Here is a 24,488-nt window from a genome sequence, read left to right as displayed (position 1 = left end):
AGGGGATGGTTAGGGTTATACTGCAGGAGGGGGGAGTTAGGATTAGGCTGCAGGAGGGGAAGGATAGGGTTATACTGCAGGAGGGAGAAGTTAGGATTAGGCTGCAGGAGGGGATGGTTAGGGTTATACTGCAGGAGGGAGAAGTTAGGATTAGGCTGCAGGAGGGGATGGTTAGGGTTATACTGCAGGAGGGGGGAGTTAGGATTAGGCTGCAGGAGGGAGACGTTAGGGTTATACTGCAGGAGGGAGAAGTTAGGATTAGGCTGCAGGAGGGGAAGGTTAGGGTTATACTGCAGGAGGGGGGAGTTAGGATTAGGCTGCAGGAGGGAGACGTTAGGGTTATACTGCAGGAGGGAGAAGTTAGGATTAGGCTGCAGGAGGGGATAGTTAGGGTTATACTGCAGGAGGGGAAAGTTAGGATTAGGCTGCAGGAGGGGAAGGTTAGGGTTAGGCTGTGCGAAGGGTGTGTTAGTGTTATACTGCAGGAGGGGGAAGTTAGGATTAGGCTGTGGGAGGGGAAGGTTAGAGTTAGGCTGTGGGAAGGGTGTGTTAGGGTTATACTGCAGGAGGGGGAAGTTAGGATTAGGCTGCAGGAGGGGGAAGTTAGGATTAGGCTGCAGGAGGGGAAGGTTAAGGTTATACTGCAGGAGGGAGAAGTTAGGATCAGGCTGCAGGAGGGGAAGGTTAGGGTTAGGCTGTGCGAAGGGTGTATTAGTGTTATACTGCAGGAGGGGGAAGTTAGGATTAGGCTGCAGGAGGGGAAGGTTAGGGTTATACTGCAGGAGGGGGAAGTTAGGATTAGGCTGCAGGAGGGGAAGGTTAGGGTTAGGCTGTGTGAATGGTGTGTTAGGGTTATACTGCAGGAGGGGGAAGTTAGGATTAGGCTACAGGAGGGGTGTGCTAGGGTTAGGCTGCAGGAGGGGGAGGCTAGGGTTAGGGAGAAAATGCCGGGATACGTCTGGATTGTGGCTGTCGGGATCCTGCTTGGTCTCCCGATACCCAACCCAAACTGGTGTGTGGTATAACTTGAACTAGGGCACTTCTATAGGGCATAAAATGGTACATATAATGAATTAGGGCAATATTATGGGACATTAAATGAATAATCACTGTGGAGAGAGGTGTCTCTCTAGAAGCATTGGGAAGTAGCCTCTTCCATATGTGGCCATAGGGCCCACAAAGTTCTGGCTATGTCCCTGATTCCCTGGTTAGAAACAAAGTACAGAATAAACCTAACATTTTGCTGGTTGGCAATGTGCGGACGTTCACTTCAACTGTGACGGTCCCTAGTATGAATATAGATGTCTTCCATCTGTCAGTTCTGTTCGAGAACACATGTGTGCGGACACACACCTTAGGCTGCCTCAGCCATTACCTAAATCATCCCATTCCTGCTGTCGCCAGCTCCCAGGGAAGAGGAGGCAGCCAGCCTCTTTTTGAATCCAAGATGGACAACGTTGGAAACTGTTGTATCTGAGTACAGCAGTTTCACATTGCTCATCTTGGATTGAAAATGAGGTTGCCTCTTCCCGGGGAGCCAGCAACAGTGCGGAAAAGACAACAGCAGTGATCACCGCCCAGGGCCAGGTGAAAGCTGTATGTCCCAGGAGAGGAACTGGTAGGCCGGGTAGCGTATGTCACATGGTGGGATATGGGTATGGGGGAATAGGGTATCCGGTCTCTAGGTCATCAAGACTTAGGTCGACAGTGTCTAGGTCAACCACTATTGGTCGACAGTAACTAGTCGACAGGGTTTCTAGGTCGACATGAGTTTCACATTTTTTTTGAACTTTTTTATACTTTACGATCCACGTGGACTACGACTGGGAACGGTAACCTGCCCGAAGTTCAGCGAGGCACCTTGCCCGAAGTTTGCTCGCCATGCAAGGGGACGCGGTGCACTAATTGGGGTTCCAAATCACTGTATGGCGAAAACGACACCAAAAAAAGATTTAAAAAACTCATGTCGACCTTTTGACCTGTCGACCTAGACCATGTCGATGTAGAGACCCTGCCGACCTAGAATCCCTGTCGACCTAGCTACTGTCGACCAACAGTGGTCGACCTAGACACTGTCGACTTAAGTCTTGTCGACCTTCAATACCACACCTGAGTAATAGACGGATAATGTGTGTAGGTGGGTGGTAGGATGCATTAAGGGTAAGCCTGCGCACACTTATGTTTTTGAGGTTACTAACTGTCTTCTGCATTTAATTCCAGGTACAGAATTAGGGTTAGGGTGTAATATACATTATAGACGTTTTTCACACGATAATTTATTTTTACATGTTTAATTTGATAGCAAAATATACTACGTATTGTTTGACTCATACACAAAAATTATTGTATTAACCTTCTTACCAATCTTATTTTACCAAATTAGCAAAGTAGTCATTATTTCATTATGAGAGGTCTCCCATCCATTACCTTATAATGTATTCCATTACATTTTATTGGCCTGCAGAATGCACACGGTACCTGTTATTAAACGTGACCTCCTTAGGGCATGAGATTAAATAAAACATCCCCATACATGATCAAATCTAATAAAATGTGACAAATCTAATAAAAGACGGAACAGACTAATTACTGCATCCATGAACTTAAAGTAAAATATGCAACATTTATCATGCGTATAAAAGAATAGGAATAATCCGCTTCCATTCTTTAAAAGACAGGTGGTATTTACAGTCTGGAAAGCATCACAGGGGTTATACACAGCCCCGTCCGAATCTCTGAAAATGTTAAAAGTAGCATAACAGGTGATTTTTTAAATTTATTTTTTTGAATAAAGATTATGCGTAAATGCAAATACATATCTAAATTGATAAATAAAGCCGTATGTTTGAATATCGTGTTAGACAACCCTAGATCCTCAAGGCTACGGGAAAGCCCTTACTAGAGTTCTAATCAATATGTTGCTTTATAAATGAATCATCACTCTAACAACATAAGGCTGAATCAATGGGTAACAGTAAAAGTGAGCCACTGACTGATGGACGCAATTAAAATGATTTACGGACAATTACTGGCATCAGGACACCATTAATATTTTAGCAGCCATAGGTTAACTAAAAGAAACTTTAATCAGACCACTAAACTATAATATAAGTCATCCACAAACAACTTCGCCATCCAAAAAGTAGTTACATTATATTTTTTTACCACTTTTTTTTTATTTAAAGAATAATAAACGCAGAAAGAAATTATGTACCACCATGTAGTTTAGGTTTAAAAAAATAATAATTGGCGTGGCCGTTTTAACATTAAAAATAAGACAAATGTTTTCAAGAACAACATGAACAAAAAATAATGGCAAAATCGATAATAATAAGCTAATGTTACCAAATGACACATATTAATTTAATACTACTGAAAGAACCATGTTTACTCTATATATAAAATTGCATATGCATTAAAAAAAATCATCAGAAGATAAAAATTTAATAATTAGATATTTAATTTATATTTACTTTTATAATTTGGAAAATGTATGCAGCTTCTCACTTGTAAATTAATTAAAAAAAAATTGTTAGCTAATCACTGTTTTTTTGTGTGTTGTTTAAATTTACTGCAAATGTTATTATATTTAGAAAAATATATATTTAAAAATATTTAATTCAAAAAACCTTAATTAATTACATAGTGTGTTGAGTGTAAAATTTGAATAGAACTTTTTTCCTGACTATAAAGGTATTAACACTTTTATATTGTTAAAAACAACAGCACACGTGTGATTTTCACTTATTAACACTTCTCGTTTAAAATAATGATGAGATCAATTTGCTATTAGCTGTCTTCGGTATAACTGGTGATAATGAATCGTTTATAAGACGATGAACAGTTTGATCTGCAAAGTATTTAGGGGGTTAATAATTAGCTTGATTAAGCTAGACTGATCAGTACAATATTTAGCAGAAATATCTTCCTTTTGATGAAAACCATCAAGTCAGTCACCGGAGCACGTCTTGGCAGCATCTACAGTACTTAGCCAAATTGCTGCAGCAGGAACATTACTCATTGCCTTGGATGAGATAATGCTGCTGACACACCGAGGAACCATACGAGGCCCCTGATTGGTGGGCGGAGCAGCTGCCAATGATATCATGGCCATTGGATCAATTCTAATTTAATGAGTAAGTGCTATGTTTTGATGGGAGGCCTCATCTGGGATAAGATAGAGACAGGACACAAGACTAGTGGACTGATATAGAGCATAGAAGGGAAATCTGTAGCTCTCCGTCTGGTGTGCAACTACAAGTTCCAGCATGCCCTACCCTGCAGAGGCCTACCTCTGGTATAAAAGTAATAATGACCATGTGCCACTAGGCAGTTACATATGGTAAATAATTTCTTTGCCAACCATACATACATCCAGGAGATATAAAGAGGGGGTAGTTCTAGTTGCCAGGAATCCCTTCCCCACCCCGGTAACGTACTAGCCACCTTACTGCATTTGGCCGTTGATTGTCCTGTGACGATATGAGTGCTGTGCCACGTGTGCCGGCAGCAAGTAAAACATAGGACACCAGATAAAAGAAGGTAAATGTTTAGGTAAGAGGAGGCATTGAGGGGGGGAGATATATCAAAACTCTGAGAGCGATAAGTGGAGAGAGTTAAAGTATCAACCAATTAATTTCGGTTATTTTTCAAACACAGCCTGTAAAGTGACAGTTAAGGTGGGTACACACTAATAGATATATCTGCAGATCAATTGATCTGCAGATATATCTATGGACGGATCGGGCAGTGTGTTCAGCATACACACTGCTCGATCCGTCGGGGACTGACGTCATGAACTGGGCGGGCGTGTACACACGCCCGCCCAGTTCAGCTGTCAATCACCGCCGGCCGCCGCAGCATGTGTACGGGCGGTCGGCCGACCGCCCCGTACACACACAGCGACGCGCCAATATATCGGTAGATATATTGGCCGTCGGCTGTGCTGCGCGGCCGACGCGATACTTCTGTGAACGACGGAGTTCACAGACGTATCGGCCGTACACACTGGCCGACGGTCCCGCGATATATCGGCCGTTCAAGAGAACGGCCGATATATCGACCAGTGTGTACGGCCCTTTAGAGCTGAGTGGTTGGTACTTTATCTCTCTCCAATCTTTGTTAAATCTCCCCCTTAATGTATTGGGGGAGGGGGCTATTAATTTAATGGTGGGATGAGGGTGGTGGTGGGGGTAATAATTTACTAGTGGGTGAGGTAATCCATTTATTGGTTGGGTAATGGTAGGGGATATATAATTGATGGTAGGAACTATTTAATTTAATTGTTGGGTCATGGTAGGGCTTATTAATTTAAGCTGGGGTGATGTGGCCTTTATCGCTATACTTGAATGGTTTGGGGCTATTAACTGAACGTGGTGCTAAGACTGGGGAGAAGGAGGAGGGCCACTTGTAAATGTGAATACTGTTAATTAGTCTCTGTGCTGGCTGAGGGAAATAGGTATAGTTATTAAATGTGAATGTTGTTCATTTAATGCTGGGGCTGGTTACAGAGTGGGAGGTCTAATTATTCAATGTGGGTGCAGTTGATTTAATGTTGGGGCTGGTTGAGAGCAGGAGGTCAAGAGGAACCGCTCCTTGCTGGGTTATACTTTATATATTTCATGTACCTATCCAATTTCCCTAAATATTCCAGGATCCACATAAGCAGCTACTGAGCTGAAGACATAGCAACAGAATGTAATGATATCTGCAAGTAAATATGGGGGTGAGCAGGATCAATACCTTGAATTTGGTTTGGAAGTCCCAATTTGGGATGACTGGCAGCGCTACTTGGCATAACATGGAAACCTTCCTCTACCAGTCCTGCATTTACCACTCGCAAATGCATCGTCACAATGCACAGTTACAACACAGCTGTAGCCAGGGGGCGCACTTGCTCACATCACATCGGTATGACAATTGATTTAATTAATAAACAGCACTGATTCTGATCGAAAAACGCCATGAGCTCAGCAACCTATTTCTCCTTCTCAGCTATCATACACATGATATAGGAGTGTTACAGGAGGATTCCCCTTATTAATGGCTGTGAGTTGTGTTGTGCATCTTCTGTTGTTACTGCAATAACAGTTTGTCTTTTTAGGACCTTTACACCACATTTTGCTCCAGCACTGCACACAATCTGCCACAAATCGCACCTCCCAGAGTCCCGATCGCACCAGGGCACAGACAGGTGTAGAGACAAACCTCATTAACCCAAGGTCCCCAGCCAAGAGACAGGTGCCACATGGAGACAGGAGACACATGCCTACAGAAGAGTGCCCCAGATAGAAAGGACAGGAGTATTTCTGAGAGACAAACAACACAGGAATATTTATATAAAGAGGCATTGCATCTTATCTCATACACAAAACTCAGGTGTAGTAAGAAGAGGTATAGGCCTGCTTATAATTCCCCCCGCGTCGGCATTCTGACCAGTGTCGGTATTCTGGCACAGCATACCAATAGGTACACTGAATATAGTGACTATCATACCTAGTAACCTGTTCGTTAAAGGACTTATAGATAGACAGACAGATAGATATGAGAGAGAGATAAATAGATGGATAGACAGACAGACAGACCAACCAACAGATAGATATCAGAAAGATAAATAGATGGATAGATAAATAGAAAGATAGATAGATAGATAGATAGATAGATAGATAGATAGATAGACAGACAAACAGACAGAGAAATACGTAGACAGTCAGAGTGATAGAAGGATAGACAGAGACAGACAGAGAAATAGAGAAACACACAGAAAGATACAGTAGATAAGATAGATAGATAGATAGATAGATAGATAGATAGATAGATAGATAGATAGATAGATAGATACAGTAGATACAGTAAGTAGATAGATAGATAGATAGATACAGTAGATAGATAGATAGATAGATAGATAGATAGATAGATAGATAGATAGACAGACAGACAGACAGAGAAATACGTAGACAGAGTGATAGAAGGATAGACAGACAGACAGACAGACAGACAGACAGACAGACAGAGAAATAGAGAAATACACAGATAGATAGATAGATAGATAGATAGATAGATAGATAGATAGATAGAAGCCTAGTTGACAGTAGACAGTAGAATTTGCTGTAACTATACAGCTGTGTGTAACTATTGCTCTCTGTTATCAGCTAAATGATGCCATCAGGAGTCTGCCAATTGGAATACTGACTGTAAATCTTTCAAATGAATCAGAACTACATCATTAAAAATACTTAGGAAATGTAAGATTGTGACGACCGCCCTTACTATCACAGACACGAGACGGACAGGTACTTACGAGAGCGACAGACTCATGTGAAATCTCTGCCGGAGCCCCCGGAACATGACGAACGATTTAGGAGGAAAGGAACGCGTTGACAGCTCGCAGTACGGCTTCTCAAAGCCCCCGGGTGGGCACTGGCAGGTGAAACCTCCTTCTGCCAAGTTGGTGCATGTCCCCCCATTCCTGCAGACGCCGGGCACGCAGCGTCCTGAGCCGCTGTCCACTTCACAACTGTCACCTGCAGGGGAAGAGAGGGAGAAAGGGGTCATATGTGTCATTAGGGTGATCGCCAGAAACAAGAGGTGACAGTCTAACGAGCACCAACTTCAAAGAGCTGATGAGCCCCTGAAGTGACACAAGTTCTACTAAGCCTTGCCCTGCCGATACTGCAATGTTTTCACCTATCATTTGGACACATAGGCCTATCAGAGCCAAGCGCAAAGAGCACAGAGAGTCTCAGTTGTGCTGGGCTTTGTGGTGTAAAGGTACTTGTACGAGGACACTCTATGAGAGCCAAGTGAAATAATGCGGCTTTAAAGAAAGATAAAATAACAAAACACAAGCTCACATGGCTGAGTCATCCCATTACATGATTACACTGACGGGAGCCGTGGTCTGGTCGTTCCATTACACACAGTTAGAAGTCAGACCAGTGACCTTTGTGCTAAATGCAGCATCAGCTACAGCAAGGTGTCCTTGCAGATTATATAGGGAACTCTTACCACAAAATATATTTAGATACGCCGACGTTACCCCCTTGATTTGAAAGGAAGGAAATCATATATTATTGTGCATATATACTAGTTATCACTGTTTATATGGCATTTCTGAGATACTGATATATATATACATGTTGAGTATCCCATATCCAAATATTCCTAAATACGGAATATTCCGAAATACGGACTTTTTTAAATGAGAGCGAGATAGTGAAACCTTTGTTTTTTGATGGCTCAATGTACACAAACTTTGTTTAATACACAAAGTTATTAAAAATAATAAGAATTTACTTACCGATAATTCTATTTCTCATAGTCCGTAGTGGATGCTGGGGACTCCGAAAGGACCATGGGGAATAGCGGCTCCGCAGGAGACTGGGCACAAAAAGTAAAAGCTTTAGGACTACCTGGTGTGCACTGGCTCCTCCCCCTATGACCCTCCTCCAAGCCTCAGTTAGGATACTGTTCCCGGACGAGCGTACACAATAAGGAAGGATTTTGAATCCCGGGTAAGACTCATACCAGCCACACCAATCACACCGTACAACTTGTGATTTGAACCCAGTTAACAGCATGATAACAGAAGGAGCCTCTGAAAAGATGGCTCACAACAATAATAACCCGATTTTTGTAACAATAACTATGTACAAGTATTGCAGACAATCCGCACTTGGGATGGGCGCCCAGCATCCACTACGGACTATGAGAAATAGAATTATCGGTAAGTAAATTCTTATTTTCTCTAACGTCCTAGTGGATGCTGGGAACTCCGTAAGGACCATGGGGATTATACCAAAGCTGCTATCATGCTGAGGCTTCTAATACTATGCTGGAGGAAGAGAGATGCAGATGCACACTCTTAGCACTAAGAACACTGATAATAAAAAGAATTTAAATAAACCCTCACAATTAACATGGAGTATAATTGAAGTTCTTAGCACACATTTGCGCAAATATGCGGGCCCATGTACCGCGGCCAGGTGACTTCTGCATCTCTCTTCCTCCAGCATAGTATTAGAAGCCTCAGCATGATAGCACCTCTTGATATCTTCAGTAATAGGATGTGCAATCCAGGTTCCCCCCTTTTTCCACTATATTTGTGTATATATTGTACACTGGAAGGCAAGGCTTCCTTCCTCTGGATTGGCAATCCTCCCATTCACCCTCAGGTGTTTTAATTAGCTGGGTTCCTGCATTTCAGATCACACATTGATAAGGCCCTATTTGGAGGTAAGTCCTGTATAAATTTATAGAATGTGATAGTATTAGGGATGTTAGGGACCCATGTGATGAAGTCACCTGGCCGCGGTACATGGGCCCGCATATTTGCGCAAATGTGTGCTAAGAACTTCAATTATACTCCATGTTAATTGTGAGGGTTTATTTAAATTCTTTTTATTATCAGTGTTCTTAGTGCTAAGAGTGTGCATCTGCATCTCTCTTCCTCCAGCATAGTATTAGAAGCCTCAGCATGATAGCACCTCTTGATATCTTCAGTAATAGGATGTGCAATCCAGGTTCCCCCCTTTTTCCACTATATTTGTGTATATATTGTACACTGGAAGGCAAGGCTTCCTTCCTCTGGATTGGCACTCCTCCCATTCACCCTCAGGTGTTTTAATTAGCTGGGTTCCTGCATTTCAGATCACACATTGATAAGGCCCTATTTAGAGGTAAGTCCTGTATAAATTTATAGAATGTGATAGTATTAGGGATGTTAGGGACCCATGTGATGAAGTCACCTGGCCGCGGTACATCGGCCCGCATATTTGCGCAAATGTGTGCTAAGAACTTCAATTATACTCCATGTTAATTGTGAGGGTTTATTTAAATTCTTTTTATTATCAGTGTTCTTAGTGCTAAGAGTGTGCATCTGCATCTCTCTTCCTCCAGCATAGTATTAGAAGCCTCAGCATGATAGCACCTCTTGATATCTTCAGTAATAGGATGTGCAATCCAGGTTCCCCCCTTTTTCCATTATACCAAAGCTCCCAAACGGGCGGGAGAGTGCAGATGACTCTGCAGCACCGAATGAGAGAACTCCAGGTCCTCCTCAGCCAGGGTATCAAATTTGTAGAATTTAGAAAACGTGTTTGCCCCTGACCAAGTAGCTGCTCGGCAAAGTTGTAAAGCCGAGACCCCTCGGGCAGCCGCCCAAGATGAGCCCACTTTCCGTGTGGAATGGGCTTTTACAGATTTTGGCTGTGGCAGGCCTGCCACAGAATGTGCAAGCTGAATTGTACTACAAATCCAACGAGCAATCGTCTGCTTAGAAGCAGGAGCACCCAGCTTGTTGGGTGCATACAGGATAAACAGCGAGTCAGATTTTCTGACTCCAGCCGTCCTGAAAACATATATTTTCAGGGCCCTGACTACGTCTAGCAACTTGGAATCCTCCAAGTCCCTAGTAGCCGCAGGCACCACAATAGGCTGGTTTAAGTGAAAAGCTGAAACCACCTTAGGGAGAAATTGAGGACGAGTCCTCAATTCTGCCCTATCCGTATGAAAAATTAGGTAAGGGCTTTTATAGGATAAAGCCGCCAATTCTGATACACGCCTGGCTGAATCCAGGGCTAACAGCATTACCACTTTCCATGTGAGATATTTTAAGTCCACAGTGGTGAGTGGTTCAAACCAATGTGATTTTAGGAATCCCAAAACTACATTGAGATCCCAAGGTGCCACTGGAGGCACAAAAGGAGGCTGTATATGCAGTACCCCCTTGACAAACGTCTGAACTTAAGGAACTGAAGCTAGTTCTTTTTGGAAGAATATTGACAGGGCCGAAATTTGAACCTTAATGGACCCTAATTTTAGGCCCATAGACAGTCCTGTTTGCAGGAAATGCAGGAAACGACCCAGTTGGAATTCCTCTGTAGGGGCCTACCTGGCCTCACACCACGCAACATATTTACGCCAAATACGGTGATAATGTTGCACAGTTACATCCTTCCTGGCTTTGATCAGGGTAGGGATGACTTCATCCGGAATGCCTTTTTCCTTCAGGATCCGGCGTACAACCGCCATGCCGTCAAACGCAGCCGCGGTAAGTCTTGGAACAGACATGGTCCCTGCTGGAGCAGGTCCTTTCTTAGAGGTAGAGGCCAGGGGTCTTCCGTGAGCATCTCTTGAAGTTCCGGGTACCAAGTCCTTCTTGGCCAATCCGGAGCCACGAGTATAGTCTTTACTCCTCTCCTTCTTATGATTCTCAGTACCTTGGGTATGAGAGGCAGAGGAGGGAACACGTACACTGACTGGTACACCCACGGTGTTACCAGAGCGTCCACAGCTATCGCCTGAGGGTCCCTTGACCTGGCGCAATATCTGTCCAGTTTTTTGTTGAGGCGGGACGCCATCATGTCCACCTTTGGTTTTTCCCAACGGTTCACAATCATGTGGAAGACTTCTGGGTGAAGTCCCCACTCCCCCGGGTGGAGATCGTGTCTGCTGAGGAAGTCTGCTTCCCAGTTGTCCACTCCCGGAATGAACACTGCTGACAGTGCTATCACATGATTTTCCGCCCAGCGAAGAATCCTTGCAACTTCCGTCATTGCCCTCCTGCTTCTTGTGCCGCCCTGTCTGTTTACGTGGGCGACTGCCGTGATGTTGTCCGACTGGATCAACACCGGCTGACCCTGAAGCAGAGGCCTTGCCTGACTTAGGGCATTGTAAATGGCCCTTAGTTCCAGGATATTTATGTGAAGTGACGTTTCCATGCTTGACCACAAGCCCTGGAAATTTCTTCCCTGTGTGACTGCTCCCCAGCCTCTCAGGCTGGCATCCGTGGTCACCAGGACCCAATCCTGAATGCCGAATCTGCGGCCCTCTAGGAGATGAGCACTCTGTAACCACCACAGGAGAGACACCCTTGTCCTTGGAGACAGGGTTATCCGCTGATGCATTTGAAGATGCGATCCGGACCATTTGTCCAGCAGATCCCACTGAAAAGTTCTTGCGTGGAATCTGCCGAATGGAATCGCTTCGTAAGAAGCCACCATCTTTCCCAGGACCCTTGTGCATTGATGCACAGACACTTGGCCTGGTCTTAGGAGGTTCCTGACTAGGTCGGATAACTCCCTGGCTTTCTCCTCTGGGAGAAACACCTTTTTCTGTACTGTGTCCAGAATCATCCCTAGGAACAGCAGACGTGTCGTCGGAATCAGCTGCGATTTTGGAATATTTAGAATCCATCCGTGCTGTCGTAGTACTACTTGAGATAGTGCTACTCCGACCTCTAACTGTTCTCTGGACCTTGCCCTTATCAGGAGATCGTCCAAGTAAGGGATAATTAAGACGCCTTTTCTTCGAAGAAGAATCATCATTTCGGCCATTACCTTGGTAAAGACCCGGGGTGCCGTGGACAATCCAAACGGCAGCGTCTGAAACTGATAGTGACAGTTCTGTACCACAAACCTGAGGTACCCTTGGTGAGAAGGGCAAATTGGGACATGGAGGTAAGCATCCTTGATGTCCAGAGACACCATATAGTCCCCTTCTTCCAGGTTCGCTATCACTGCTCTGAGTGACTCCATCTTGAATTTGAACCTTTTTATGTAAGTGTTCAAGGATTTCAGATTTAAAATAGGTCTCACCGAGCCGTCCGGCTTCGGTACCACAACAGCATGGAATAATACCCCTTTCCCTGTTGTAGGAGGGGTACCTTGATTATCACCTGCTGGGAATACAGCTTGTGAATGGCTTCCAATACCGCCTCCCTGTCGGAGGGAGACGTTGGTAAAGCAGACTTCAGGAACCGGCGAGGGGGAGACGTCTCGAATTCCAATTTGTACCCCTGAGATACTACCTGCAGGATCCAGGGGTCCACTTGCGAGTGAGCCCACTGCGCGCTGAAATTCTTGAGACGGGCCCCCACCGTGCCTGAGTCCGCTTGTAAGGCCCCAGCGTCATGCTGAGGACTTGGCAGAAGCGGGGGAGGGCTTCTGTTCGTGGGAAGAGGCTGTCTGCTGCAGTCTTTTTCCCCTTCCTCTGCCCCGGGGCAGATATGAGTGGCCTTTTGCCCGCTTGCCCTTATGGGGACGAAAGGACTGAGCCTGAAAAGACGGTATCTTTTTCTGCTGAGAGGTGACCTGGGGTAAAAAGGTGGATTTCCCAGCCGTTGCCGTGGCCACCAGGTCCGATAGACCGACCCCAAATAACTCCTCCCCTTTATACGGCAATACTTCCATATGCCGTTTGGAATCTGCATCACCTGACCACTGTCGCGTCCCTAACCCTCTTCTGGCAGAAATGGACATCGCACTTACTCTTGATGCCAGAGTGCAAATATCCCTCTGTGCATCTCGCATATATAGAAATGCATCCTTTAAATGCTCTATAGTCAATAATATATTGTCCCTGTCCAGGGTATCAATATTTTCAGTCAGGGAATCCGACCAAGCCACCCCAGCACTGCACATCCAGGCTGAGGCGATTGCTGGTCGCAGTATAATACCAGTATGTGTGTATATACTTTTTAGGATATTTTCCAGCTTCCTATCAGCTGGTTCCTTGAGGGCGGCCGTATCAGGAGACGGTAACGCCACTTGTTTTGATAAGCGTGTGAGCGCCTTATCTACCCTAGGGGGTGTTTCCCAACGCGCCCTAACCTCTGGCGGGAAAGGGTATAATGCCAATAATTTTTTAGAAATTAGCAGTTTTTTATCGGGGGAAACCCACGCTTCATCACACACCTCATTTAATTCATCTGATTCAGGAAAAACTACGGGTAGTTTTTTCACACCCCACATAATACCCTTTTTTGTGGTACTTGTAGTATCAGAAATGTTCAAAACCTCCTTCATTGCCGTGATCATGTAACGTGTGGCCCTACTGGAAAATACGTTTGTTTCCTCACCGTCGACACTGGAGTCAGTGTCCGTGTCGACCACCTGAGGTAACGGGCGCTTTAGAGCCCCTGACGGTGTTTGAGACGCCTGTACAGGTATTAACTGATTTGCCGGCTGTCTCATGTCGTCAACAGTCTTTTGCAAAGTGCTGACACTATCACGTAATTCTTTCCATAAGACCATCCAGTCAGGTGTCGACTCCCTAGGGGGTGACATCACTAACACAGGCAATTGCTCCGCCTCCATACCATTTTCCTCCTCATACATGTCGACACAACGTACCGACACACAGCACACACACAGGGAATGCTCTGATAGAGGACAGGACCCCACTAGCCCTTTGGGGAGACAGAGGGAGAGTTTGCCAGCACACACCAGAGCGCTATATATATACAGGGATAACCTTATATAAGTGTTTTTCCCTGATATAGCTGCTGTATAGATTTATCTGCCAAATTAGTGCCCCCCCTCTCTTGTTTTACACTGTTTCTGTAGTGCAGGACTGCAGGGGAGAGTCAGGGAGCCTTCCTCCAACGGAGCTGTGAGGAAAAAATGGCGCCAGTGTGCTGAGGAGATAGGCTCCGCCCCCTTCTCGGCGGCCTTTCTCCCGCTTTTTTAAGGAAAAATTGGCAGGGGTTAAATGCATCCATATAGCCCAGGAGCTATATGTGATGTATTTTTTGCCAAATAAGGTGTTTTTATTGCGTCTCAGGGCGCCCCCCCCCAGCGCCCTGCACCCTCAGTGACCGGAGTGTGAAGTGTGCTGAGAGCAATGGCGCACAGCTGCGGTGCTGTGCGCTACCTTATTGAAGACAGGACGTCTTCTGCCGCCGATTTTCCGGACCTCTTCAGTCTTCTGGCTCTGTAAGGGGGCCGGCGGCGCGGCTCTGGGACCCATCCATGGCTGGGCCTGTGATCGTCCCTCTGGAGCTAATGTCCAGTAGCCTAAGAAGCCCAATCCACTCTGCACGCAGGTGAGTTCGCTTCTTCTCCCCTTAGTCCCTCGGTGCAGTGAGCCTGTTGCCAGCAGGACTCACTGAAAATAAAAAACCTACTTTAAACTTTTACTCTAAGCAGCTCAGGAGAGCCCCTTAGTATGCACCCTTATCGTTCGGGCACAAAAATCTAACTGAGGCTTGGAGGAGGGTCATAGGGGGAGGAGCCAGTGCACACCAGGTAGTCCTAAAGCTTTTACTTTTTGTGCCCAGTCTCCTGCGGAGCCGCTATTCCCCATGGTCCTTTCGGAGTCCCCAGCATCCACTAGGACGTCAGAGAAATTGTATTAAATGACCTTCAGGCTGTGTGTATAAGGTGTATATGAAACATAAATGCATTCTGTGCTTAGACTTAGGTCCCATCACCATGATATCTCATTATAGGATGCAATTATTCCACAATACGGAAAAATCCGATATCCAAAATACCTCTGGTCCCAAGCATTTTGGATAAGGGATACTCAACCTGTATATATATATATATATATATATATATTATTATTATTGTTATTATTGTTGTCTGGCAATGAATGGGTTAATTAACACTTTCTCCCCAAAACACCAGAATGAATGTAAGAAAGATGGATGAGGGTGAAGGGGGGGACACGACTTTTAGGAGACGGATGGTCACATCCTCACCTCAGTAATGTCAGTGGGAATCTCCCACTGTTATGTGCGCCACTGTCTGATCCTGCGGAACCCCATCAGCAGTCAGCCACAGTGCACTTCAAGTTCTGTGTGTGGGTTGGCGGGCCGCGGGCGGAAGGACAGGACAGCGCAGGACAAGCAGGCGTGAGGGAGCGCGGTGTGACATCAGCACGTCACACCACGGCCAGGAACACAGCACAGGGCGGCCAGAAGCTCAGCGCAGGGCGGGCAGGAGGGAGCGCTGTGTGAGGTCAGCACGTCACATCACGAGCCGGCAGGTGCTGGACAGGGCAGCGCGATCACCCATTACCCCCAGGAATTTCATTTTTACCCCATTTGGGGTAATTTACCCCTGTTCCCTGACCACTGATAGGAGAAGTGTCAGGTCATGGAACCAGCATTATACAGGAAATGCCATCACTATACATAATATTGTACGCAATGGGCCTGATTCAAAATTGCACGCAATTCCGTCTGCGTACGAATCTCGCAATTTCTAGCAAACAGGGCGTTGTGGCCTGCGAACACAATTTACAGCAAATCAGGCTCGTCGCATCTCAAGCGGATCTCCACTTGTGGCTGAATGGATATTACTGGGAGATACAGGCGGACGCATCGTCATCGTTCATTCACAAGGAAAGATTTGAACGATTGGTTGTTCCCATCGATCAGGAACACCCACATCGTTTGTCAAATCTATCCGTGTGTATGCACCTTAAGGCTTTATTCCAACAAGTACTTTGGTGGAATTATCTCATACGTCATTGTACTACCTTCACAAACTACTAGGTCACTTTTTCCACATAATCTTAGGGATTTCCATCCATATCCACCCTCATTTGGTGATTGGCAGTGTAATATAATATAATAATAAAGCAAACCATGAGCTATGACATTTCATTTTATTTTTTTATTGGGTATACATATTTACTAAGCAGGAGAGCTTACAGGAGCAGTTTGCGCATATCCTACACGTCCCCATATTCTACTCATGGTGGCACAGTAATAAAACAAGCATCCGAGTGCAGCCCCTAGGCAGGTGCATCATGTGCCGAATGGGAAATTCACCACTGCCCATACAGATTTATATCCATTGCCCTTGTATACAACACAGCGCCGATCTGTCTACTGCATACAACAGATACAGTTTGTGTCATATCCAAGGGTAACACAAATATATGCTGTAGCTGTTATTAGATGGAGAGCACTTGGTGGAACAGGACAAAGCAGTGTAATGAGAGTTTGCAGGTCCCTGAAAATATAAAAAAAACACCTACATGAAAGAATGTTAATAAAATACCCACTGTAATGCAAATGTAATTGGGGATATCATTTATATATGGACAAGATTGTATACAATAGCAAAGCAAATGTTCACTTTTTAATGTGGGAATAGTGCATTTAATCAAAATCACTTCTTACCCAAGGCAGAGGCCTGGCTCACACGCAAGCAGCCAATTGCACACTATGGCCCTCATTCCGAGTTGTTCGCTCGTTCTTTTTCATCGCATCGCAGTGAAAATCCGCTTAGTACGCATGCGCAAAGTTCGCACTGCGACTGCGCCAAGTAACTTTACTATGAAGAAAGTATTTTTACTCACGGCTTTTTCTTCGCTCCGGCGATCGTAATGTGATTGACAGGAAATGGGTGTTACTGGGCGGAAACACGGCGTTTCAGGGGCGTGTGGCTGAAAACGCTACCGTTTCCGGAAAAAACGCAGGAGTGGCCGGAGAAACGGTGGGAGTGCCTGGGCGAACGCTGGGTGTGTTTGTGACGTCAACCAGGAACGACAAGCACTGAACTGATCGCACAGGCAGAGTAAGTCTGGAGCTACTCTGAAACTGCTAAGTAGTTAGTAATCGCAATATTGCGAATACATCGGTCGCAATTTTAAGAAGCTAAGATTCACTCCCAGTAGGCGGCGGCTTAGCGTGTGTAACTCTGCTAAATTCGCCTTGCGACCGATCAACTCGGAATGAGGGCCAATGTGCTTATGGGATTTTAAATACCACCACGAACGGGTAGACAGGGAGCTTTGCTGAAAGGCACAGATATCCCCAGACTAGTGTGCTGGGATATCGCCCCCTAACGCTGATAAAGTAGCTCCCAAGAAGTTTCGACTTATTGATAACGTTCAGATTTTAGATTGTAAGCTCTTAAGAATAGGCGGTCCTTTCTTACATTTCTTTACATGTTCAATATGTCTACAGTATATTATGCTATGCGCTGGTGACGTAAAAATAACCTAATAACAGAATATCCTAACATCTGGGGATTGTTCCGTTCTCTCCAAAACAAACATAAACTCAGTTATTGTGCAGGAACCACTGTCTGGTTTACAGCTAGGAGTAAGGTAATGTGGGACAGAGCCCAGCAGTACAGAGTAAACACTTGTTTACGCCTTAGGTGCAGATGATAGCTACAAAGTCTACAGAGTGTGTATTAGATCTGCTTTCCCACTTCCGACCCAGCTGGCATCACTAACAGTTCATAGGGGCTCTGAGAATGCAATTTCTTGCCATACGGTGGAACATAGAGCTTCTGGCAAGAATTGTACTGTTAAGCTACAACATTAACTACAAAGTTCCCGGGGAACGCAATCAGTGCGTGCAGGCAAGAGCTCCATGAGCCAGGACGCCAAGGATGGTGTTAAAATGCCCTCTCAGCGTAGTGAGGAAGAAAGCAGAGCGCTGCTTTGATGTCAGGGACAGATGGCATGGCTACCAGTCTCTCTCCTTCAAGAAGACTTGTTCTTCCTGCTCAAAACTTTAAAAGCTGAGGAAGAAAGAATCTGAAACTTGCAGCAAAGCCTGACTTCGGCAGAACTCAGGGCCTAATTCATCCGTGATCGCAGCAGCAAATTAGTTGGCAGTTGGGCAAAACCATGTGCAGTGCAGGTGGGGCAGATGTAACATGTGCAGAGAGAGTTAGATTTGGGTGGGGTGTGTTCAAACTGAAATCTAAACTGCAGTGTAAACATAAAGCAGCCAGTATTTACCCTGCACAGAAACAATATAACCCACCCACCGTTTTCAGGGAGTGGTTGGAAAAACGCAGGCGTGTCCAAGCTTTTGCAGGGAGGGTTCCTGACGTCAATTCCGGTCCCGAACGCGCCGATGTGATCGCAGCGGCTGAGTAAGTCCTGGGCTGCGCAGAGACTGCACAAAATCTGTTCCTGCAGCTCTGCTACACATGCGTTCGCACACTTGCACAGCTATAATACACTCTCCCTATAGGCGGCGACTATCTGATCGCAGCAGTGGAAAAATCGCCTGCTAGCGATCAGGTCTCAATTACCCCCAAGGCCCTATGTTTTTTTCACTCAAGTCACCCCCTTCATTCCACACAAGGGGGGTAATTCCAAGTTGATCGCAGCAGGATTTTTGTTAGCAATTGGGCAAAACCATGTGCAGTGCAGGGGAGGCAGATGTAACATGTGCAGAGAGAGTTAGATTTGGGTGGGGTGTGTTCAATCTGCAATCTAATTTGCAGTGTAAAAATAAAGCAGCCAGTATTTACCCTGCACAGAAACAAAATAACCCACCCAAATCTAACTCTCTCTGCACATGTTACATCTGCCTCCCCTGCAGTGCACATGGTTTTGCCCAATTGCTAACAAAAATCCTGCTGCGATCAACTTGGAATTACCCCCAAGGTCCAATGTGGATCTCAGAGACAAAAGGGGGAGCTTCGGCTAAGTTTGCTCATAATAAGACGCCCATGTGCAGAGGTGCAAATCTTTCTCTGTGTGTCTTTAGATGCACCATCAGTGCACCACTGCAAATCGTGCAAGCACTATGGCAGGCGCAGTTTCCTTGGCTGGAAATGGCGTCCTGTCTCCACAGCGCAGACCACACATAGCATGGAGGGGGTGGTGATTAAACATAAGTCTAATAGCATCTTTAATGATACATGTAATAAGTGCCACGGCTGCCTGTCCCTGGGGATCGGCAGCGCTGTGTATCACAGCCGCCGCTGCACCCAGGACGCAGCACTCAGCTTCATTTATGCTTACTGTTTAAGCCCGCCCCCAGACTCCTGCGTAACCAGCCAATGGGAGACTGGGGGCGGGCTTATACAGGAAAGAGAGCAAAAGCTGAGTGCTGCGGGGACAGGTAGCCATGGCACATTTTACATGTAAAATTAGGCCCAGATTTACAAAGCCTTGGAGAGTGATAAATTGCATGGTGATAAAGTACCAACCAATCAGCTCCTATCTGTCATTTTGCAAACACAACCTGTAGCATAGCAGTTAGGAGCTGATTGTTGGTACTTTATCACTGTGCAATTTATCATTCTCTAAGGCTTGATAAATCTAGGCCTTCAGGTACTACTAGACTTATGCATGTCTGCGGACAGTGGCCCTCATTCCGAGTTGTTCGCTCGCAAGGCGATTTTAGCAGAGTTACACACGCTAAGCCGCCGCCTACTGGGAGTGAATCTTAGCTTCTTAAAATTGCGAACGATGTATTCGCAATATTGCGATTACAAACTACTTAGCAGTTTCAGAGTAGCTTCAGACTTACTCGGCATCTGCGATCAGTTCAGTGCTTGTCGTTCCTGGTTTGACGTCACAAACACACCCAGCGTTCGCCCAGACACTCCTCCGTTTCTCCAGCCACTCCTGCGTTTTTTCCGGAAACGGTAGCGTTTTCATCCACACGCCCATAAAACGCCGTGTTTCCGCCCAGTAACACCCATTTCCTGTCAATCACATTACGTTCGCCGGAGCGAAGAAAAAGCCGTGAGTAAAAAAACTATCTTCATAGCAAAATTACTTGGCGCAGTCGCAGTGCGAACATTGCGCATGCGTACTAAGCAGAAAAACGCTGCGATGCGAAGAAAATTACCGAGCGAACGACTCGGAATGAGGGCCAGTGCCTCAATCAGACCGATAAAGTGGAGAAGTAACATGAGCGAATGAGCAAGGGCAGATGCAGCCGCTTCATTCAAGGCCAGATCTACGCACAAAGTTAAACACATGCGTGGACAAAAGGTAAAGATATTGCGATTTGGCAGCAGGACTTGTAAGAAAGAAATGAGGGGTTGGTAGGCAACCACACATGGAATTATTCCCAACCATGACCGGATCTATTGGGAAGTTTTGGGGATAGTTTTGCTACATGTCCTAATTTCAGATTAGCTGCAAATTTCGCGACGCCAATTGTCACTCAGGTAATTTGAGGGGTCGGCAACGATAATAAGATTTTACTTACCGATAAATCTATTTCTCATAGTCCGTAGTGGATGCTGGGGACTCCGTCAGGACCATGGGGGGAATAGCGGCTCCGCAGGAGACCGGGCACAAAAGCAAGCTTTTAGGATCACATGGTGTGTACTGGCTCCTCCCCCTATGACCCTCCTCCAAGCCTCAGTTAGGTACTGTGCCCGGACGAGCGTACACAATAAGGAAGGATCTTGAATCCCGGGTAAGACTCATACCAGCCACACCAATCACACCGTACAACTTGTGATTTTAACCCAGTTAACAGTATGATAACAATGAAGTAGCCTCTAAAAAAGATGGCTCACAACAATAATAACCCGATTTTTTTGTAACAATAACTATGTACAAGTAATGCAGACACTCCGCACTTGGGATGGGCGCCCAGCATCCACTACGGACTATGAGAAATAGATTTATCGGTAAGTAAAATCTTCTTTTCTCTAACGTCCTAGTGGATGCTGAGCCGAGACCCCTCGGGCAGCCGCCCAAGATGAGCCCACCTTCCTTGTGGAATGGGCATTTACAGATTTTGGCTGTGGCAGGCCTGCCACAGAATGTGCAAGCTGAATTGTACTACAAATCCAACGAGCAATAGTCTGCTTAAAAGCAGGAGCACCCAGCTTTTTGGGTGCCTACAATATAAACAGCAAGTCAGACTTTCTGACTCCAGCCGTCCTGGAATTATATATATATATATATATATATATATATATTTTCAGGGCCCTGACAACGTCTAGCAACTTGGAGTCCTCCAAGTCCCTAGTAGCCGCAGGCACCACAATAGGTTGTTTCAGGTGAAACGCTGACACCACCTTAGGAAGAAACTGGGGACGAGTCCGCAGTTCTGCCCTGTCCGAATGGAAAATCAAATATGGGCTTTTGTAAGACAAAGCCGCCAATTTTGACAATCGCCTGGCCGAGGCCAGGGCCAACAGCATGGTCACTTTCCATGTGAGATATTTCAAATCCACAGATTTGAGTGGTTCAAACCAATATGATTTGAGGAATCCCAACACTACGTTGAGATCCCACGGTGCCACTGGAGGCACACAAGGGCTGTATATGCAATACTCCCTTGACAAACGTCTGGACTTCAGGAACTGAAGCCAATTCTTTCTGGAAGAAAATCTATAGGGCCGAAACTTGAACCTTAATGGACACCAATTTTAGGCTCATAGACACTCCTGTTTGCAGGAAGTGCAGAAAACGACCTAGTTGAAATTTTTTCGTGGGGCCTTCCTGGCCTCACCCACGCAACATATTTTTACCACATGTGGTGATAACGTTGTGCGGTCACCTCCTTCCTGGCTTTGACCAGGGTAGGTATGACCTCTTCCGGAATGCCTTTTCCCTTAGGATCCGGCGTTCAAACCGCCATGCCGTCAAACGCAGTCGCGGTAAGTCTTGGAACAGACAAGGTCCCTGCTGGAGCAGGTCCTTTCTTAAAGGCCGATGCCACGGTTCCTCTTGGAACAGACATGGTACTTGCTGAAAGCAAATCCCTTCTTAGCTCCCGAGGCCATTAGTCCTCTGTGAGCATCTCTTGAAGTTCCGGTTACCAAGTCCCTCTTGGCCAATCCGGAGCCACGAGTATAGTTCTTACTCCTCTATGTCTTATAATTCTCAATACCTTGGTTATGAGAAGCAGAGGAGGGAACACATACACCGACTGTTACACCCACGGTGTTACCAGGACGTCCACAGCTATCGCCTGAAGGTCTCGTGACCTGGCGCAATACCTGTCCCATTTTTTGTTCGGGCGGGACGCCATCATGTCCACCTTTGGTCTTTCCCAACGGTTCACAATCATGCGGAAAACTTCCCGATGAAGTTCCCACTCTCCCGGGTGGAGGTCGTGCCTGCTGAGGAAGTCTGCTTCCCAGTCGTCCACTCCCGGAATGAACACTGCTGACAGTGCTATCACATGATTTTCCGCCTAGCGAAAAATCCTTGCAGTTTTGCCACTGCCCTCCTGCTTCTTGTGCCGCCCTTTCTGTTTACGTGGGCGACTGCCGTGATGTTATCCCACTGGATCAATACCGGCTGACCTTGAAGCAGAGGTCTTGCTAAGCTTAGAGCATTATAAATTTGCTCTTAGCTCCAGTATATTTATGTGGAAAGAATTCTCCAGACTTGATCACACTCCTTGTGTGACTGCTCCCCAGCCTCTCAGGCTGGCCTCCGTGGTCACGAGCATCCAATCCTGAATGCCGAATCTGCGGCCCTCTAGAAGATGAGCACTCTGTAATCACCACAGGAGAGACACCCTTGTCCTTGGATATAGGGTTATCCGCTGATGCATCTGAAGATGCGATCCGGACCATTTGTCCAGCAGATCCCACTGAAGAGTTCTTGCGTGAAATCTGCCGAATGGAAGCGCTTCGTAATAAGCCACCATTTTTACCAGGACTCTTGTGCAATGATGCACTGACACTTTTCCTGGTTTTAGGAGGATCCCGATTAGCTCGGATAACTCCCTGGCTTTCTCCTCTGGGAGAAACACCTTTTCCTGGACTGTGTCCAGAATCATCCCTAGGACCAGCAGACGTGTCGTCGGAACAACTGCGGTTTTGGAATATTTAGAATCCACCCGTGCTGTCGTAGAACTACTTGAGATAGTGCTACTCCGACCTCCAACTGTTCTCTGGACCTTGTTCTTATCAGGAGGTCGTCCATTTTCTTTGAAGACGAATCCTCCTTTCGGTCATTACCTTGGTAAGGACCCGGGGTGCCTTGGACAATCCAACGGCATCGTCTTGAAACTGATAGTGACAGTTCTGTACCACGAACCTGAGGTACCCTTGGTGAGAAAAGGCAAATTTTGGGACATGGAGGTAAGCATCCCTGATGTCCCGGGACACCATATAGTCCCCTTGTTCTTTGCTATCACTGCTCTGAGTGACTCCATCTGGATTTGAACCCTTGTAAGTGTTCAAATTTTTCAGATTTAGAATAGGTCTCACCTAGCCTTCAGTACCACCATATAGTGTGGAGTAATACCCCTTTCCTTGTTGTCGGAGGGGTAATTTTATTATCACCTGCTGGGAATACAGCTTGTGAATTGTTTTCAATACTGCCTCCCTGTCGGAGGGAGACATTGGTACAGCAGACTACAGGAACCTGCGAGGGGGGAAACCTCTCGACATTCCAATCTGTACCCCTTGGATACTACTTGTAGGATCCAGGGGTCCTGTACGGTCCCAGCGTCATGCTGAGAACTTGGTAGAAGCGGTGGAGGGCTTCTGTTCCTGGGAATGGGCTGCCTGCTGCAGTCTTCTTCCCTTTCCTCTATCCCTGGACAGATATGACTCTTATAGGGACGAAAGGACTGAGGCTGAAAAGACGGTGTCTTTTTCTGCAGAGATGTGACTTAGGGTAAAAAACGGTGGATTTTCCAGCAGTTGCCCTGGCCACCAGGTCCCATGGACCGACCCCAAATAACTCCTCCCCTTTATACGGCAATACATCTTTGTGCCGTTTGGAATCTGCATCACCTGACCACTGTCGTGTCCATAAACATCTTCTTGCAGATATGGACATCGCATTTACTCTTGATGCCAGAGTGCAAATATCCCTCTGCGCATCTCGCATATATAGAAATGTATCCTTTAAATGCTCTATAGTCAATAAAATACTGTCCCTGTCAAAGGTATCAATATTTTTAGTCAGGGAATCCGACCAAGCCACCTCAGCTCTGCACATCCAGGCTGAGGCGATCGCTGGTCGCAGTATAACACCAGCATGTGTGTGTATACTTTTTAGGATAT

The 24,488-nt window shown here is 45.9% G+C and overlaps 1 protein-coding gene across 1 annotated transcript in view; it reads right to left on the bottom strand.

Annotated features, from left to right (window-relative positions):
* The window catches only part of CELSR3 (cadherin EGF LAG seven-pass G-type receptor 3), a 237,479-nt gene that overhangs the window by 83,254 nt on the left and 129,737 nt on the right, over positions 1–24,488 (bottom strand). Inside the window, exon 3 of the mRNA XM_063941154.1 lies at positions 7,301–7,523. Coding sequence (XP_063797224.1) covers positions 7,301–7,523 — 223 coding nt within the window. The remainder of the gene's footprint in view (positions 1–7,300; positions 7,524–24,488) is intronic.

This window comes from Pseudophryne corroboree, chromosome 9 (genome assembly GCF_028390025.1).
Source record: "Pseudophryne corroboree isolate aPseCor3 chromosome 9, aPseCor3.hap2, whole genome shotgun sequence".
Lineage (NCBI taxonomy): Eukaryota > Metazoa > Chordata > Amphibia > Anura > Myobatrachidae > Pseudophryne > Pseudophryne corroboree.
The sequence above is the reverse complement of the archived record's forward strand: the minus strand, read 5'-3'. Positions and strand labels throughout refer to the sequence as shown.